Source organism: Camelus ferus, chromosome 31 (genome assembly GCF_009834535.1).
Source record: "Camelus ferus isolate YT-003-E chromosome 31, BCGSAC_Cfer_1.0, whole genome shotgun sequence".
NCBI classification, from domain to species: domain Eukaryota; kingdom Metazoa; phylum Chordata; class Mammalia; order Artiodactyla; family Camelidae; genus Camelus; species Camelus ferus.
Window position 1 is genome coordinate 16,353,741 of NC_045726.1, and position 18,520 is coordinate 16,372,260.

The window sequence follows — 18,520 nt, forward strand, 5'->3', positions numbered from 1 at the left end:
TCCCTGTGTGGCACAGGAGAGACTTGTTCAGTATTTCATTGCTGACTGCACCTTTGTAAGAGTGCTGTTCTGCTGGTTCAATCTGAGTGGCGCCCTCTCCCTATGGGGAGTGATGTGGCGGATTCTGACATGGCATTTGCTCTATGGTAAGAGATGGTGGGCAGTGCCCACCAGTGACCACGATTTGTGGCACATCACAGCGCCGGGATCAAGACAAGTAAATGGAGTATAACCGAGAAGTTTTAAGCTGTGTCATACTATCCTTTAAAATCAAAGTAAATATTGTAAAAATGAGTAAGACAGGCAAGGAGCTATTGGGACCCTGAGGCAGTGGAGTCGTGACAGCCAGCATCGTCTTTACAGAAGATCCAATTCTGTCTTCACTACTTAAAACCAGTAACTAAAGTTCCCGGAACCTTCCCTTCCCTTCTTATTAAGAATCTCAAGCACATGGAACAATCGAGATTTTCCTTTGATAGAGGAGAGATTCTGTGTTTACTAATCTAATTCCAGTGGTATTTAGTTCATGTGTTGCCTGATTTAATTTTACTAACCTAATTTTGCTTATTTGAATCAATTTATTAACCAATATATTTTGATAAGCAGCAAAATATTCATATTAAAATAATAGAAAGTAAGATAAATAACAAATACTTTGACACTACCCTAGAAGTAAAACAAAGCTACCAATGTGTTTTTTCTTTTATCAATATATGTGCATGTCTGCATGACATATTGTTTGATTTTGTTTGTTCTTAGAGTTTCTGCAAAGAATATTATAATAAATGCTGTCTGACTTTTTTCACTCAGCAATATTTTATTATGATATGTCCACTTTGTCCTGCAGAATTGATGTAGGACATTTATTTTCACAGCTGTATTATATTCCATTGTGGGGATATTCTACAATTTAATTATCTACTCTCTCATTCATGACTTTTGGGTTATCTCGCTTTTTTATTATAACATTCTTTTATACCTCTTCATTCATCTCTCTTATATAACTAGAAATTATTAAAGTCAAGGGCATATGTAATAAAGAACCTAACACTAGTTTTTGGATGTTTGAGTGCTTTTTTGATGCTTAAGACTTTCAGGCTGCACCCCTCCTTTTTCCCTTAGTGTCACCATCTGGACAAGCTGATAAGAAATCCCACTTCTGCCTCCTGTGGTGCAGGTGGGAACTTCAAGCCACAGGCGAGAGTATTTATCCCACCTCCAGCTCCTCGCCGTCACAAAATCCCCAGGCCGCTTCTTTCCCTTGATCTTTCAAACCGTTTCTGGACCAGCTTGAAAAGCCTTCCTCGCTCTCCCCAGAAAGCCTGAGGCTCCCACTAAACTTAAACAAGGTACCAGATTTAACCCTAGGGAAATTGTTATCTCATTTTAACCATCAGAACTATTGTCTTGTCAAATGAACTCAAATATAGAACAGAAACAGACTCACAGACATAGAACACAAACTTGCAGTTGCCAGGGGGGAGGGGGGGTGGGTGGGAAGGGACAGACTGGGACTTTGAGATTGGTAGATATTGACAGGTATACATAGAGCAGATAAACAAGTTTATACTCTGTAGCACAGGGAAATATATACAGGATCTTGTGGTAGCTCACGGGGAAAAAGAATATGAAAATGAATATATATATATTCATGTATGACTGAAAAATTGTGCTGTACGCCAGAAATTGACACAGCCCTGTAAACCAACTATAACTCAATTAAAAAAAGAAAAAGAACTATTGTCTTGACTAAATTCCTCATAGTTAGCACACCTTTTCCCCTAAAGTGTCTCATTGTGGGCATGGGCGTTCTGATTCAATGAGCAATAAACTTAAACGAGGACTGGCACTTATAAACTGTCTTGGCAAAAGGGAACCCTAAGGTCCATCTCCTCAGTCAAAATAGTTAATCCGGCCCAACATAAATGAAACTCAACCTTCAGGGATCGTCGCCGCTGATTCACCATTTAACAGCCCAGTGTGTCCTGCTCTTATCTTTGGAAGGACTGAATGGGGCTTCACGATGAATGACCACAAGCTTAATGCCACGTTACCATCCATTAGGCTCCCTGTGGCCAATACTGTTGAGGTTGCAAAGTCCATCCAATCAGAGACTGATCATCATTGTGCTGATCTGGATTTGGCTCATCTGTACTATTCAGTGTCTATTTCTACAACCTCTCCGCCAATTTGCCTTTATCTCCGTGGGGACATGATACACTTCCATCTGGCTGCCTGTGGGGCGTGTCACCTGCTCTGCCACTGTACACAACCTCTGCAGGCCAGATCTCGACTGCATCCAGCTTTCTCAAAGAGCACAGGTATGACGTCACACTGATGACATCCTCCTCCAAGGAAATTAGAACATTTGTGAAGCATTTTCTCCCATTTTGTAAGTTGCCTTTCCATTTTGTTAACTGTTCCTTTTTCCGTGCAGAAGCTTTTTGGTTTGACGTAGTCCCACCTGTTAATTTTTGCTTTTGTTGCTTGTATATTTAGCCTTCTTTTTCTCCAGGACTTTCTTTACTACTTTGTCTTTTTCATTTCCATATGTATTTCACAATTGTATTACCAAGTTCTTTGAAAAACCCCACAGAATGTTCACTGAATTTCCTCAAACCAGTAGATCAATTTAGCAGAACTGACATCTTAAAGACATTAAGCCTTTCTATCTAGGAACATAGGCTAAAGTTTCATCATTATGTGCTTTTTACATGTATTTTATTAAACTTTGTATAGTTACCCACATTCAAGGATTGCACAGTATTGCTAGATTTATTCCCCAGTGTTTTCTTGTTCTAGTTGTAAAGGGGGTCATATTTAAAGCTATGCATTCTTATTTTTGTTGTTGTATAGAAATGCTACGGGTGTGTATGTATTAATCATGTGCTCTGCCATTTTTATAAGCTCTGTTTTGTTTTTTTTTTAAATGGAGGTACTACAGATTGAACTCAGGACCTTGTGTATGCTATGCATGCACTGTACCACTGAGCTCTACCCACCTCCCAATAAGCTTTGTTTTTTTTTTAATTTTAATATTTTCAACTGTAAAATACCCATTTCACGTGGCTGTTATAAAGTTCAAATGGGGAAACCCTATATACACTACTAGCTTTGTAATTGTCCTCGATTAAATCTCACTTTGCACTCCTTCTCCTTAACTCAGAGACATGCCCCTTGATTGGTGCTGGATGAATTTAGGGATCCAGGCCTCCGGAAGGACTCTTAACAAGTATTCTTTCTTTCAAGGCAATTTAAAAAATTAGGAAGAAATGTGTGCCTTTTTACCATGAGCCTCATACCCTGTAAGGTTGGCTGAACTGCAGGCGTCTTTGTCTCTGAATAATATGCTTCGGACTTCCTCAAACAAGATGAGCCTGTGAGAGTACCACTCACACATCCGTGCTAATTTCACGGAAATGCCTCTCTCACAACCCAGCGTGGCAGCCTGGCCTGATGTACCCTTCTGCCCACCTTTCTGTACAATGGATACAAGATCCACTATTTCAAAAGTTTAAAGCTTGTTCTTTTTGCCATTATTTCACACATAAAATGCATAAAGGAACCAAAAAGATCAAGAGATTGCAGATGTGAAAAAGCTGTTTTCTTTGTCAAGATAGGCCTTTCAGAACCAAAGAATGATAACAATAATAAAAACATAACAGTTCTAACTCAGTATCAGGTTTCTTACAAAGAAATCCCACATAACTGGGCGTGAGAATAAAAGGGAAAGTGAAGTATGTGACAGAGTAAGAGTGAGGTTTTACATGTCACCCCCCAAACCTGTCTAATTTATCATGTGTATATAGAAGACAATGCAGATTAGCTATCTTTTCGAACTACCCAAATTTATTGATTATAATTTTAATATATTCACTAAACAGTTACAGATTCTTGGTAAACATGAATTGTTTTGTTAATTAAAACCCCTCCTAGGTCCCTGGTTACCAGGGGTTCTTCCCAAGGAAAGTCTTTGCCCATCTTTGAAAATGTTAAGGAGTTATGCTTGTCTAAATAGGAAGAATCAGTATCATTGAAATTAATAAAAGTTAATATGGAGTTGGCTGCCTTTCAAAGACTAAAAATATTACAAATGATCTAAAACTATATAAATAGTGAGTCTTCATAAATACAGATTCATTTAGTTAAACAGAAAACAAATGCTTCTACTCTGACTAGCTTTTTATATTACATTCAAAATTTACACATCAGTTTGTTATGTGAGTCTACTTCTATAATTATTATATAATATACATAGTTATTCATTTTTTAAAGTTTTTCTGAAATACTGTGATACCCCAGAATTCCAGGAATCCAATGGAGTTCACTCCTCTTTTCAGACTTAACCATTTTCGGCAGTTAACTCATTTACCAGTGTGAGAGGTACTGAAACACGTTCTTGTGGCTCTCCTTGTTACGATTTTCTTTCTCAAAAAAAAAAGTATCTTCTTTTCTGTCTGTTTTTCTATAAGGAAAATATATACACAAAAATATAATTATACATGTATATTTGGAAGGCATTACAATTGATGAACAAACTGCATTCTTATTGACGAAAGTTTACGGTACATTGGGGTTTACTTTTGTGTTGCACATTCTGTAGGTCTGACGAAATTATAATGATATATCCACCATTATACGCATGGAATAGTGCCTTAAAATCCCACATGCTTCACCTGTTCACCCCTCCGTTGCCTCTGACTGCTGGTAACCACGCTCTTTTTACTGTCTCCACAGTTTTGCCTTTTCTAGGATATCCTAGAGTTGAAATCATACAATATGCAGCCTTTTCAGATTGTGACATGCTTTTATGGTTCTTCCATGTCTTTTGCGGCTTGATAGCTTATTTCTTTTATTGCTGACTTATAGTCCATTGTCTGGAATGTAATGCAGTTTTTTAAAATCTGTTTACCCATCGAGGACACCTCAATAGCTTCCAAGTTCTGGCAATTATGAGTAAAGCTGCTATAACCATTCACATGTAGGTTTATGTGTGGACATAAATTTTCAGCTCATTTGTGTACATGCGAAGGAGTACAGTTGCTGGAGTTTATGTTAATGTTACGAGTGTGTGTATTTGGTAAGAAACTGCCTAACTGTCTTCCAAGGTGGCGGTACCATCTTGCATTCTCACAAGCAATGAATGAGTATCCCTGCTGCTCCACACCCTCACCAGCATTTGGTGTTGTCAGTGTTTGGATTTTACCTAATTCTAATAGATGTGTAGTGGTACCTCACTGTTGATTTAATTTGCAATTTCCTAATGACATATGATGCTGAGCGTCTTTCTATACACTTTTTTGCCATCTGTGTATCTTCTTTGGTGAGGGATCTCTGCAGATTTTCAGCCCATTTTTAATTGGTTGTTTTCTTATTGTTGAGTTTTAAGAGCTCTTTGTATATTATGGATACCAATCCTTTATTAGGTATATGTTTTGCAAATATTTTTCCCAGTCTGTGGCTTGACTTTTTACCCTAGTAACAATGTCTCTTGCAGAGCAGAAGGATCTAATGTTAATGAAGTCCTACTGCATTTTATATTGAGTTCTATGACTCATTTTGGGTTAATGTATATGAAAAATGTAGTCTTGTCTAGATTTTTTTTTTTTGCATGTAGAAGCCCAGCTGTTCCAGCACCAAAATTACACAAGGAGAAGTAGACCATCTGAGTAGGACTGTATCCACTAAAGAATTTGAGTCAATAATTAATAACCTGCTGAAAACAAAGCACTAGGGCTAGATGGGTTCACTGGTGAATTTTACCAAATATTTTAGGAAAAATTATATAAAAATCAAAACAAAAATCTCTTTCAGAAAATAGAACTAGAATGAACACTTTTTAACTCATTCTGTAAGGCCAGCATTATCCTAATATCAAAAACATACAAAGCATTATAAGAAAGGAAAAATTCAGACAAGTGAGTATAGATGTAAAAATCTTCAACAAAATACTAGGCATTGAAATCCAACTATATATGAGGAGAACTGTACACCATGGCTAAGTGGGATCTATTCCAGGTATACAAGGCTGGTTCAACATAAGAAAACCAATTAGTGTAACTCATCATATTAACGGGCTGAAGAAGAAGAACTGTGTGACCCTATCAATAGACAGAGAAAAGGCGTTTGACAAATTCAGCATTAATTCATGACGAAAGCTCTCAGTAAACTAGGACTAGAGGGTAACAACTGCAACTTGATAATGAGAATTTACAAAACACCTACAGCTAATATAATATTTATTGGAGAGAAACCAGAGGCTTTCTCACTCAGATTAAGAACAGGGCAAGAATATCCCCTCTCAACACATTTTTTCAACATTGTCCTAAAATTCACAGCTAATATCATTAGACCAAAAAAAAAAAAGGAAATTAAAAGTATACAAATTGGAGAGGAAGAAATAAAACTCTCTTAGCAGATGCCATAGTCGTCTATGGAGAAAACCTCGTAGAATCAACAAAAAAAAACCTCTGGGACAGATAAGCAATTATAGCAAGGTTGCAGGATACACTTTCACATGTAAAAGTTAATTGCTTTCTTATATACCAGAAATGTACAATTGGGTTGTGAAATTAAAAACACAATGTCATTTACATTAGCACCTAAGAAATGAAATACTTAGGTATAAACAGGAAAATGTGTGCAAGATTTATACGAAGAAAAACTACAAGCCTCTGATGAAAAAAATAAAAGAATTTAAATAAGTGGAGAAAACACTCCACGTTCACGTACAGGAAGGCCAAAATAGTCAAGATGTCAGTTCTTCCCAACTTGACCTACAGATTTAATTCATCCCAATCAAAATCCTAACAAATGATCTTGTGGATGTCAGCAAGCTGTTTCTAAAGTTTGTAAAAACCCAGAATGGCCAACACAGTATTGAAGGGGGAGAACGTGGTTGGAGGGTTGACATTACCCAACATGAAGACTTACTGTAACATTACAGTAATCAAGAGAGTGTGGTATTGGCAGAAGGATAGACAGATTGATCAGTAGAACTGCATGGAGAGCCCGGAAACTTGCTAAGGGGATAGATCTTATGTCGAGTTCTTATCACAAAATAGCAGTAATAATAGTAGTAATGATGACAATGATGATGATATGAATCTGGCTAGAACTGCACAGTGGTAGGAAGGCAGTTTGTGCAGAAAGAGAGGGACATGCCAGGAAAACAAGAGAGGGCGGCTCTCAGGGAAGGTCATGATGTTCAGGGGTCAGAGCATCTGGGTTTGGTGTGGTCCTCAGTCCTAGCAGACTTGGAAACACCGCCAGATCGCTTCAGAGTCTAGAGAAATGTGCTGCTGTGAAGTCTTTAAATTCTGTACCAGTTCTTTTATTCTTTATTTTCGTCACTTTATCAGTTTGCCAAAGTTTACTGTGTAACCTCTTATAATTCTCATTAGGTTTCAGCAGCTTTGAACTTGTCACTTACCTTGACATCAGAGCACTACAGAATTGTGTAGATTAATGAAAAATTTCATAAAGCACGATATCATCTGTCTTAAGAGACTGCCTCTCTGTCCTAATATTATTCATTGATTACTAGATTTATCTGCCTGTGGTCAACCTATCTCAAAAGTTAGCAAATATTATTCAACAAAAAGTAATGTTTCTAATACAGTGTGTCAAAAATTACATTAAATTTTTCCTCTGATATAGTCCCCTAATATAATTTTTGCTTTTCTTATTACGTTACCAGTGATAAAATGTCTGCCTCGAAGTTGAAATTTTCTTGAACAGTTGAGCACTCTCAAAAAAACGCTTCTACATAGATTTTTTTTTTTCTTATTTGAGCACAGTCCTTTTTTAAAATGATTCGTTTGGAAATAATTACTGATTGACAGGAAGTTGCAAAAATAGGTCAGAGAGGCCTCAAGTAATCTTCATCCAGTTTCCTGATTGGTTATGTCTCATGTAACAGTAGGACACTCTCAAAGCTAGGAAATGGACCTTGGTACCATATATGCTTGTATCACTTCAGCGCACACGTAGCCACCACCACAACCAAGACACATCACTGTCTTATCACCAGGGCTCTTCCTCCTGTTACCCCTGCAACGTCATACTTACCTTCCTCCCCGCCCTGGCCCCCATCCACCATCCCCAAACTATGTGACCTTCTAAGGTTGGCTTTTTTCACCCAGCATGTTTTTGAGATCCATCCATGGACTTGCTGTGGCTTCCAGGACAAGTAAGAGGCCCCACAGAGAGCCAAAGGGGGCCCCACTCAGTGCTCGTGCCCTGATCGCTCATGTCAGGAAGAAATACACCAGAAGACACAAAGAGCATTTCTCTCCCAACATGTAATTATTTTAGCCCAACTAACCCTGAGTTATGACCTAACAAATCCCCTCCCCAAAATTCCTCAAGCATACGAGACCACTTATCTCCTCCTAAAGACAAACTTTACCCTGTCCAGGTGTAATGAACTGAGCCCTTAGATAATGACCAACTAAGGTTGGAAACCTTCAACATGACCCCCTTCCTGAAAGCTCGTAGATGGTCAGGCCCTTCCTTGCAAAAAACTGTAAGAACCCGCCCTCAGGGCACACAGACACCGCGCATCTGCTGCCCACAGTTGCCTGTAACAGCGTTTATCTAATAAACTTTTCTCTCGCTTTTCTTTGTTTCTGGTAAGTTCTTTTACCACCTGCAGTGCTGACCTGCCTCGTCCCGCAACACCTGCATGTACCAGTGGTTAATGCTTTTTACTGTTAAGTAGTATGTCGTGGTATTGGTGACGCACACTTTGTCTGACCATTCACTTATTCTAGAACATCTGGGCTGTTTCTCATTTTTAGCGATTACAAATAAAGCTGCTAGCAGCCGTCATGGGCAGACGTTTGCATGGACATAAAATTTAATTTCTCTGGGATGAATATTTAGGTTGCAACCACTGGAATAAGATCCACTTGTACCTGGTGTGTAATTCCTTTTCTATGTTGCTGAATTATTTGCTCATGTGTAGTTTCAGATTAGTGTGTCTATATTCATGAGGATTATTGACCTGTGGTCTTTTTCTGTGCTGTCTTTGTTATTTTTTATATCAAAGTAATATTAGTTTTATAGAATGAATTAAAAACTATTCTCTCCTGCTGTATTTTCTGAAAGGGATTTCATAGATTGGTGCTAATTCTTCTTTAAATATTTGGTAGAAGTCTTCAGTGCAATCATCTGGTCCTAGAGATACTGCTTTCGGAGTTTTTTTTTTTTAAATTATGAATTAAATCTTCTTAATAGTTTTAGAACTATTCAAATTATCATTTCCATTCTTCATGAGTTGTGTGGTAATTTCTGGCCTTTTGTAGAAACAATCCATTTTCTCTAAATTATCAACTTTATGTGGATGGGGTGGTTCATAGTATTCTGCATTAAACGTTATTTCTGGGTGTACCTGAGAGGGTATTTCCAGGTGAAATTAGTGTTGGAATTAGCAGGCAGCAGATACCCCACATTTGTTTCCTGACCTGTGGAGTGAGGGCTATTTTGGTGGAAAAGGCCAAGCAAAAAAAGCCATTAGAACTGCTCCTATCTAGGAAAAAAGTAAATCAAAATTAATACCACATTCTCAGAGGGACTGAGTGTTTAATGCCACCATCAAGGACTTGAAGGATGTGTGTGGGGGGGTGGTGGTTCCTACCACACCCTACGTGACCTGTACAGAAGATAGACGGATCTTAGGGAATGAAAGTAGACTATCATAAGATCAACCATATGGTGATTCCGATTGTAGCTTCTGGTCTGGATGTTGTTTCATTGCTTGAGCAAATTAACACACGCCCTGAGATGTGGTGTATCGCTGTTGATCTGGAAAATGTCTTTTTTATCCATCCCTGTCTACGAAGCCCACCAAAAGCAGTTTGCTTTTAGCTGGTAAGGCCAGCAGTACACCTTCACTGTCCCGCCTCATGGGTATATCCACTTTCCAACCTGATGTCCCAATCTAGTTTGCGGGAAACTGGATTGACTTTCCCTTCTATTAGATGTTACCTGGTCAAATTATATTGCTGACATTGTGCTGGTTGGATCTAGTGAGCATAGGTGTATTGGTAAGACATTTGTGTGTCAGAAGACGGAAAACAGATCAGATAAAACTCAATGGCCTTCTACATCAGCAGCCCAGTGATGTGGGCCATGACCAGAGCACGTTGTGTCATCTAACTCGTCCTTCAACCAAGAGACACAACACCTAGTGGCCTCTTTGGGTTTTAGAGACAACGCATTCCTCATCTGGGTGTGTGTTACCCCAGCCTTTTTACCAAGTGACCCCAGAGCCTGCTGGTTTTGAATGGAACCCAGGTCAAAAGAAAGCTCTGTAACAGGTCCAGGCTGCCTTCCAAGATGTCTTGCCAGTTGGGCCATATGATGCGTCAGGTCCAATGGTGCTTGAAGTGGCAGTGGCAGATAAGGAAGCTCTTAGAGGTGAATCAAAGCACAGGCTGTAAGAACTGTGGAGCAAGGCCCTTTCATCATCCTCAGGTAACTACTCTCCTTCTGAGAAACTCAAGTTCTGCTACTGAGACATCACAGAGACTGAACAACTAACCTTGGGCCACCGAGGTACCATGTGACCTGAACTGCCCATCGTAAACCAAGTATCCTGAGCTGTAATCTAGGGTGTCAAAGCACCACTCCATCATCAAATGCAGGTGGTATACATGTGGTCAGGCCAAAGCAGGTCCTAAAGGTCCAAGTAAGTTATATGAAGAAGCAGCCCGAATGCCTACAGGCCTCACTTTCGCTACACTGCCTGTTCCCACCCAGCCTGCACCCATGACCCCAGCGAGGCTTCCCTACTAGTTAACTGATAGAAGAAGACTCATGCAGGCCTGGCTTCAAGTGGCTCTGCACAACAAGCAGGCACGACCCGCAGGTGGACAGCAGCTGCCCTCGGCCTTTCTTTGGGACATCTCTGAAGGACGGCGGTGGAGAGAAACCCTCCCAGCGGGCATAACTTCAGGCAGCGCACCTGGCTGGGAGAGCAATGCTTGGAAGGAGGAATAGCCAGACACACTGGATGGTCAAGGACTTGGAAAGAGCATGACTGGAAAACTGGTCACAAGAAAAATTGGGGAAGAAGTAGGTGGACAGACTTTTATGAAGAGTTGAAAACCATGAAGATATTTGTGTCCCATGAGAATGCTCATCAAAGGGTGACCTCAGCAGAGGAGGATTTGAATAATCAAGTAGACAGGATGCCCTGTGCTGTGGGTACCAGTCAACCTCTTTCCCCAGCCACGCTGTCATGGATAAGGCATTTTGTAAGACTATGGGTGGCAGTTTTGCAGCAGTGTGGCATGCGGGAAAGGCAAACCTGTACTCAGAGCAAGCGTCTATTCCAATAAGGACAAAATACTACCCTTCCATGATGGAAGCCTTCCAGTGTCATCAGTCGGCCACCAATTAGTTGACTGATTCCTTGGGGAATGGTGCCATATTGAGGACCCAGTGTTGGTCTCTGCCACTGGTTGACTGGGCACTCAGTAGTGGCTGTAGCCAGGTCAGCCTTGATGAGCAGAACTCGATATTGCGAAGCCCACATATGACCTGCATCCCTGACACCATGGCCGCTTTGTTAATGAGCCCATTTTTGCTGGTTTTCCAAAGAAAGAGAAAAATCCTTCCAATGAAAAGTTATTAATTTTTTCCTCAATGGCGAAGTATACAATTTCAGAATTATTTTGCCATTGAAGATTGCTTGATTTTAGGCAACTATACGTTCTATTCGGTTTTACTGAGATGAAGTGCTATTTGAATTACTCATCAAAATGTGCTGTGCTCAGAGGGAAAATGCAGCACTGCTATTCATCTGCAACACAGACCTTTCCTTTTGCAGGAAGCACAGCTTGCCAACACTGAATGGGTCATTTTTGGTCGTATCCAGACATAAACTTGAATGCAATCTTGATTCTGAGAAGAAGGGGCGAGTACAGAGAAAATTGAACTACGTGAATCCTTTTTCCTCCCTAACGGAAGAAAAAAATGTGTTGATTCCGATCAGTTGTAAAAACAAGAAGCAAACGTTTATTTTACAGGATGAAACTATGATGGGCCTCACGTGCACGTGGGGAAGGGTCTCATGTGATGATAATTCAGGGCCCTTCATCAGAAGCTGTGTCTCCTTTCAAAGCAATCTCTTCAGGGGGCCGCACATTATGCCAAATATTCTGCCAGGTGTCTGAACCCATTTTGTATAGACAGGTAACGAACTGTAAAATCTCGCATTGAAATATATTTCTATTTAATACGATGTGAAAATATTCCAAGTTTATTTACAGTTTCAAGGCTTTGACCTGTCTCCTTTAAAAATCTGCAAGGATTTTAAGAAGTACCTGTGCCATTCTTTCCCACACACCCTTCTGAGTGCATTTTGGCCAGGCACGTACCACGCGGCCGCAGTCCCAAACATTTCCCCTTCTTGAGCAGCCAGTTAGCTCCAGATCCAACCATCTCTCTTACTGGGCTCTCACATGCCAGGCCACTAGTCCTCCGCCCTAATTACTCCAGGGGCAGGTGTCAGACAATAGGGACAACTCCATTCCTCCGGAGCCCACTGAAATGATTTCAGCTAGCCAGTTCTAAACCTGCGTATCCTGCCTGCCCGGTGCTTCCCATGGAAATCACAGTGCAGGCTCTTACAGACGATTTCCCCACACTCTCTGCCGCTGGACCTCACTCTGGTCATTCCCATATGGCCCTCCTTGGTGTGGCATGTCCCCTTCTGTTGCAATCTGTGAATATAATAAACTGAATTTCCGATGGCCAGTGGCTGTCGTCTGCTGATCTGTTGGCCTTACCAAAAGTAAATAAAATCTATCAAAACCCACACATGTCTCTACAACAAATACCCACTGAAATAATGAGACTCTTAACAATCCAAAGGGCTCATTGAACCCAGCATCACACATGTACAAGAGCCCATGAATTTAGCAAGGAGATTTGCGAGTTAAAAATATTGAAACTGGAATATGAACAGTAAGGCATTCGGAATGCAAAGAAGAATGAAGGTCTGTTTAAATAAAGAATTAATGAAAGAGAATCGGCTTCACAATTTGTCTTATGGGAAGAAAGACTAATGCTCATTTATTGACTATTAATTGCATGTAAAGCAATTAATAAAAACTATCTGATTTAATCCTCACCACAAACACATGCATTTCGAGTATCTCCTTCTTAGAAATTTAGAAATTAAGGCTCAAGAAATGAAAATAATTGTCTAATGTCACGTAACTGGTAAGACGTGTAGCCAGATTCTCAGTCAAGTCTGACCTACTTTGCCATTTCCAAAATGCACAATTATACTTCTCGGCTTCCTCTGATGGTTTTGAAAACTGTTCAGGAGTTGGGAATTGAGGCCAATTCACAGTAACAAGTTGAACATGGAAAAGATCCTTAAAAAGACGCCACAATCGAAAAGTCATCTTAAGAGTGAAGAAATTATGAAGTGTGTTGGGTTCGGTAGAAAAAAAAAATGATCTCCATGTCTTCAGAGACAAGCCAAGGGCACTGACTCTTTTGAAGTTTATTTATCAGGGAAAGAGGAAAGCCTCTGAAACATAAGGCAAGGGGTAGGCAACCTGCTGTTAACACGTCGCCTTGATTTCAGAGTTTTGTCCCTGCTGTTTACATTTAGTTCAGGTTTTGACCTTGCTGTTTCCACCCTGAGGATATTTTGTTTCTTTTTTTAATTTAAGCATAATCGGTTTATAATGTAGCTTTAATTTCTAGTGTACAACATAGTGATTCAGTTATACACACACACACACACATATATATATATTCCTTTTCATATTCTTTTTCATTATAGGTTATTACAAGATATTGAATATATTTCCCTGTGCTACACAGTAGGACCTTGCTGTTCATCTATTTTATATCTAGTAGTTAGTATCTGCAAATCTTAAACTCCCAGTTTATCCCTCCACCCTGTCCCCTTTCCTCCCTGGTAATGATAAGTTTGTTTTCTATGTCTGTGAGTCTGTTTCTGTTTTGTAAATAAATTCATTTGTGTCATTTTTTTTAGATTCTACATATAAGTGATATCATATGGTATTTTTCTTTCTCTTTGTGGCTTACTTCACCTAGTATGACAATCTCCAGGTCCATCTATGTTGCTGCAAATGACATTGTTTTATTCTTTTTTATGGCTGAGTAGTATTTCATTGTGTGTATATGTGTATGTATATATCTTCTTTATCCAGTCATCTGTCAATGGACATGTAGGCTGCTTCCATGTCTTGGCTGTTGTAAATAGTGCTGCTATGAACATTGAGGTGCATGTACATTTTCAAATTACACTTTCACTCTGATGATGTTGTAAATAAAATGTTCAATTATAGTTGTCTCAAACAATTATTTTCCCACTAAAATTTTTGTTTATAGCCTATTAATTCTCTGATCAAAGTCTTTGCAGAGCAGTTAAAATATTTTAAACTTTTTTGCATCATTATCTTTATTCCACTCAAAGTGTTTCAATCATTTCAGTTCCTTTCTGTCTTAATTGCAAAGATATATGTGACTCACTAATCCTCCTTTTTGCAATATCATATAATATTTTACTAAGTCTATTTGTCATGTGCCTTTTGTGGTGTGTGGACATTACTCTGATGAATCAGTTGCAATTATCTAAGGTCTTACAGATTTAAAATCTATCAAATTTTACTCAAAATATTTTACCAGGTGCAGTTCCTTCTTTTGGCAAAATTATTTCAGGTCAATTATTTCTACCAGTTATAAAATTCTGCATGTTCGTTATCGCCATTTACAAAATTATCAAACTATGTGACTCACAAGCATTTTTACTTACAACCAATTAATATTATTGATTCTAGCGTTTCTTGATTTCTTTCACCAGCGCTAATTACTGTGAATTGAGCGGTTTGAGATGTGAGTGCCGTCGTGTCTTTATAACATATATTTTAAACTGTTTATAAACGACTATTTGGTCTGATAAAAAGTTACCCTACATAGTTTCTTCAGAGGAAAATATCTTTTTAGGCCTAAAAATACCAAAAATAGAGCTCTTATGTCAAGAAATAGTCGTTGTTGAGAATGATGATTATTCATAGCTTGCCAGCTTTTTGAATGATTAAGTAAGAGTGGCCTCGGGCCAGGGGCATCTCCTTCTGAGAAGGTAGAAGTCCTCCCAGCGTACGCTGGGCGTATCTCCCCCTGTTCCCAATTTAACATGTGTTTCTTTGTTCTGCCTCAGTGTGCGCAGCCCACGGCCCCTGGCCAACCCCACTGAGTTACCTGTTTCCACCAGGGAGGGAACGAGGTGTTCCTGCAGCCAAGAGGGGTGTGTGGAGAGCATCGCCCTGCATGGGTTGTGGGGTGAGACCCGCTGGCCACGGGAGACCACTGACGCTGACTGGTCCTGTCTCTTCGTTACACAGGTGAAGCGTTTTCCCACCTAGTTCTTGTGTGATTCACGTGTTTCCCGGCAGCTCCGACACAGGCGGGGGGCTGACCCCGGGGCCGCTGCTCCTGGTGGTGGGGTCCTCCTGCAGTGGCACCCTCCCCTGGGGGTGGGACAAGCGTCCCTTTCCTGACCTGCCATGCAAGCCTGACTGTTCAGTTAAAGAAGCATAATATTAATTTTGCCTTGGATTTAATAGACATACTCATGGAACATTTTGAGAATTTTATTTATTTTACTTTTTTAGAAAGAGGTCAAAGTACCTGTATTTTTAATAATTTCTTGACATGGTAAAGAATTTCACACTATGATCCCAAGGTGGCAGGGTGAGGAGGAGGGGCAGTGGGGCAACCCAGCAAACAAGGAGGGAAGCTGAGAAGCACATGGTGGGAGGAAGGAAGGGGTTTCGTTGGACAGGGTCTGGAGGGTGGCTGGGGCACTGCCCAGCTCATATGCAGCTGGGTTGTTACCGAGCACTGTTCACGGGAAGACAGCATCCTAGCTCCTTCCCTGCAGCACAGTGGGAGTAAAACTGATGCGTCCAGATGGAAATATGACTGGGGACTGGAAGACAGAGACAGGGGAAGAATAAAAGTCAGAAGTAAGACACTGAGGGAGTCACTGGCAAGCGGACCGCAGACACCGACTCTCCAGTAGCGAGTGGTAGAAGAAAAAAGTGGGGATTGATGAGGGTGAACCAAAACGCTGTAGCAAGTGACATCTCTGGAAAATTTGAGAGATAGGAGGCAACTCTTCTATGGTTTGACTTGCCCAGCAGATTTACACACACACACAGTGTGTACACACACATACACACACAAGTGACTGCTTCCCCTGGAAGCGCAATACTATAAACAAGAGACATTTGTGCCAAAGAGAAAGCCCACTGGGAGCAGGGGCATCTGGCCTTCACAGCTGCAGACACCCCCAACCCAACTTACAGCTGGCCTGGCAGGAGGCGACCAGGGGTCAGAGGACCAGCCTTTGCAATAACGCCCAAAAGGACCCAAGTCCCAGAGGAAGGAACCTCCCCCAGTCCCCGTGCTCCTCATCTCTCAGCTCTCCTCCAACTCCCCAGCCTCGGGCACCGAGAGGCTACATTCTCAGGAGACAAGCGGCTCTGGCGGATTGAGGACGAGGACAACTATCACCTTCTGAATGGTGTCTGTGTGCACATGGGCGCGTGTGTGCCTGCACACGAGAGAGGGACAGGGAGAGAGCGAGAGAGAGGGTTTGCAGGCAGGCAGGGCGAGGGAGTATCAGGTAACAGAGGAGGAAGTCATGTGTGTGTGTGTGTGTGTATCACATATACGTGTATGTGAAAATCTGTTATAAAAACTTCTGAAGGAGGTAGGGGCTTGGCAGAAGGTCTAAGGTGTTTCTTGTCATGATCAGAGTCAAGGTGGAATGTACGTAGATGGGGAACCCTAAGTGACCGCCAGGGCAACTGTGGCAGGGAGGATCCAATGTCCCACAGTGTGAGAGACGCTAAACTTTCATGAAGAAGAGAGGAGCCGATCCCCCCCCCAACCCCACTCCAGTTCCTACAAAACGTCTAGCACTTTCGCTCCAGGTCCCTCAGCTTCCAACCAGCTAATCATCAAAAGGAAGAAAACACAAAGCCGAAGACGCAGGAGGGAGGCGGGCGAGAAAACACAAGTATTCTTGTGCCAGCATCCTGCGCACACAAACCGGAGTTCTCCAGAAACTAGGGCAGGTGGGGTGTGGGGTGTTAGGAGAGGAAACGGAGAAGTTCCTGAGGCCCGAAAAAAGAGGCAAACACGTCACAGAACTACATGAGAGATTCATTGACTCTAACTACAAACAGACGGGTGATTACCATTTCCAGCCAGTTTCCCCATCATGACAGTCATGGAACAAACCAAGGCAATGTCGGTCTTGAGCCAGTGTCTCTGCAGTGCTGCTCCCGGGCCGTTTTATCTTCTCAATATTTTCCAGGATCATGTCCTGTAGAGTGACGTATTGATTCCTTAGCTCTGATATGATGAGCCGAAGGCTGACCGATTCTTTCTTGTCAATCTCTGTCACTGTGCGGCGACAGTCCTCCACATGGGGATATTTAGCTGTTTTAGAAACCAGTTTGGCTCTTGTAATATAATATCTAGAAACCTGGTCCGGATAAGATGCAGCTTCGCTCTCAACAGTTCTTAGTTCTGCAAATGTCTCCTCCTGAACGGACACCCCAAAGTTGTTCCCATCTTCTATCCCAGGGGTCAGGAGCGGTACCCACATTTTGACCGTGTTGCACATCTCAGCCAGCAGCCGGATCTCAGCTTCGCTTTCTCAATGTTGTCCACCAGCTGCTCGTTGCTTTTCAGCATCCCATTGGGCATCACAAACCCCTCAGTTCCTTGGAAGCCCTCTTCACCTTCCTCCAACCTCCGCATCTTGTAAGTGGGACCGTCCAGTCCAACATGGCTGTTGGCGAGAAGAATGGGGTCAGGGACTGGGAGATTCGTGTCTGAGTGGGTCTGAGTTAGGTCATGGATGTTTAGGATTGGTTCCTTCAAAAAACTATCAAGCTGTAACAATTTCTTTGGGAAAAAACTTGCCACCAAGTCGTCTGCCTCACTTGTGATCCACTCCCTGAAAGAATCAACCTTGAGCTTCACTTGCTGATCTACCTTCAGCAACGAGGCCATGGCCGGGCCGGGCCGGGCCGTGTCAGCTCCGCTGGGGACCGGAGGCGCTGTGGGCCCCGGGAAGGGGGTCAGAAGGGAGGGCAGAGTCCCGGCTGCCCTGGGGCTGCGGCCGCCCTCGCCGGCTCACTCGCTGCTCGCTCCCTCCCTGGGTACCACCTGTACCTGCCCGCTGCCCGCTGCCCGCTGCCCGCTGCCCGCTCGCCCTCCCAGGCTCACTGCTCACGCCCGGACCCTTTTGAGAATTCTACATGCTTAAACCATAGCGATGCCTTGCACAATAAATCAGAGGAATAAAGTGTATAGTTCCCACTCTCCAATCAACCGGAGTCCCAGCTCCTACCTCCACTTCTGGGTTTGCATCATACTGCTGTTTATGCTGAATGTTTCCACTTGGAGGTTCATAGTCACGATTTTCCATTTATAAAGAAATTAATACTTG

At 41.7% G+C, this 18,520-nt stretch overlaps 1 protein-coding gene across 1 annotated transcript; it reads right to left on the bottom strand.

Annotated features, from left to right (window-relative positions):
• Positions 1 to 17,254: 17,254 nt before the first annotated feature.
• On the bottom strand, positions 17,255 to 18,241 carry LOC102524056 (proteasome activator complex subunit 3-like). Its single transcript, XM_032470843.1, is given in 2 exon segments — positions 17,255 to 17,712; positions 17,715 to 18,241. Coding segments are annotated over 2 exon segments (825 nt in total). The 5' UTR covers positions 18,082 to 18,241.
• Positions 18,242 to 18,520: the final 279 nt, after the last annotated feature.